This window comes from Phytophthora parasitica (genome assembly GCF_000247585.1).
Source record: "Phytophthora parasitica INRA-310 unplaced genomic scaffold supercont2.610, whole genome shotgun sequence".
Classification (NCBI taxonomy): domain Eukaryota; phylum Oomycota; class Peronosporomycetes; order Peronosporales; family Peronosporaceae; genus Phytophthora; species Phytophthora nicotianae.
Genome location: NW_008649596.1, coordinates 1 through 1821, shown reverse-complemented (window position 1 = coordinate 1821; position 1821 = coordinate 1). Strand labels below are relative to the sequence as shown.

General features: G+C 47.0%; 2 protein-coding genes across 2 annotated transcripts; both read right to left on the bottom strand.

The window, feature by feature from the left end:
- Nucleotides 1-664: 664 nt before the first annotated feature.
- Nucleotides 665-920, bottom strand: PPTG_20442 (hypothetical protein; the record flags this gene model as incomplete). Its single annotated transcript, XM_008919245.1, has 1 exon — nt 665-920. A coding segment is annotated over one exon (256 nt), but the record flags the coding sequence as incomplete, so codon positions are not given.
- Nucleotides 921-1162: 242 nt separating this feature from the next.
- Nucleotides 1163-1564, bottom strand: PPTG_20441 (hypothetical protein; the record flags this gene model as incomplete). Its single annotated transcript, XM_008919244.1, has 1 exon — nt 1163-1564. The coding sequence occupies one exon, from the start codon at nt 1562-1564 to the stop codon at nt 1163-1165; it is 402 nt and encodes a 133-aa protein (XP_008917492.1).
- Nucleotides 1565-1821: the final 257 nt, after the last annotated feature.

Genomic DNA, 1821 nt, shown 5'->3' with positions numbered 1-1821 from the left:
CTAACAGGCAGTCCTATCTCATGGCTTTCGCGAAAGCATTATACTGTAGTTCTCTCTACAACAGAGGCAGAATATATCGCCCTGTGTCACTGCATGCAAGAGATGATATTCCTTAAACTTCTCCTCTAAGAACTTGGCTTTGCTGCAACGCAGGCTAACGCTATATACGAAGATAATCAGAGCTGCATCAAAATCTGCTACAACCCCGAACTTCACGGACGATCAAAACATATACGCGTACGATACTGTTTCGTGCAAGAAAAAGTAGAGCGGCATGAATTCAACGTCACCTACTGCAATACGAAAGAGATGATAGCTGACATCTTTACTAAAGCTTTAGACAAGCACCAGTTCGGAGAACTAAGGGCGAAGCTCAGGATGAACTCCCTGAAAGTAGGATCCGGCCACTCAGTATAGAAATACACTAATAATACAACTGCATGAAGCGTGTCTTTATCCTGCGTTCTTTTTGGATTTTTTTCCCACTGGGTTTTATTTTTGTTTGTTTGCACAAGGTTTTCCCTCGTTGAGGTTTCCCTGGTCAAGTGCCGAATTATTTAGACACACGAGTTTATACATAATAATCCATGCATAACAATCAATTTGCTGGTAAAGTTCATTATCAGTTGGGCAAACCCGCGGAAATCCTACTGGCTCCTATCACTTAATTCTGCTTGCAGACAATGAACGAACGAACAAATGCATAGAAATCAATCCAATCCTCCACTAACTCGACAGGCTTACCTTCTTCCAAATCGTAGAAAAGCCGGTTGTTGTCGTGGACTGTGAGAACGAAAGCATGCCCGACGCTTTGATGGTTGTAAGCTGCAGCGACGTAAACACCATTCTCGATCTTGATCTCGCTGAGCACACGGACACCATGCCGACCAGGAACCGCGAAATTGTCCAAAGCAATGGCTCTGTAAATGAGTCACGACCAGCATCACGTAGACGACGCAAGAAGACGAGAACAACTTTCCACGAGAAGTCATCTGATGCTCCACAAAGTCGTCAATGTCCTTTTTCGTCACGATATCAGGACGGCCGACTAATTCTGCTGCACGTCTCAATGCGTTGAAAATGCAGAGTCCGCACCGATAGCATTCTTGCCATACCCATCGGTTGGCCAGGATTTCGCGAAGGTCTTGACTTCGGAAGTTTTTCACCTGTCCACCAGCTCAATCTCTTTCCAGAAGTCATCAGCGAGCAGCTGGGCACGAGGTTCCCATGTCCGCTGATAGTACCGTCGTCTCTTGACGAGAGGGTTAACCCACAGCACTTGATACTTGTATTCAAGGACCGAATCACCACGCCTATCATTAATCCGAGCAACCTGCCACTTTTTCTTGGTTGATGCGTAATTTGCCGTGACAGTCAATTTGGATCGATCGTAATTCTTGCCGTAAATGCGCCAGTACATCTCACAATTGCTGTCACTATCAGTGTTTGTGTCGCTAGACACATAGTTGGTGTCATAATGTGTCAAATCTGTTGTTGCAGTGCGACAAATGGAAGAATCCTTTAATTCCCCCACTTTAGTGACATTGGACTGTGTGGTGGACATTTGGGCTCGAGAAGCCTCCTCCTCTTCCTCCAGCGCGGCGCTGTGAGCTGACGCAAGTGCTGTTCGTAGCACCCGCTTCTTCTTCCCCCTCGTAGAAGAGTCCTTCGTAACTGGATAGGGCTCTGTGCCCACCGAAACAGCGTCTGTCAATGCTACCGTAGCTATTGAACCTTCTGGCGCAGCTTCAGAAGCTGGTCGCTCAGTCTCAGAGACTGCTTCCGCCTCTGGAACGGCCTGAGAAGTCGTCGTGCACGATG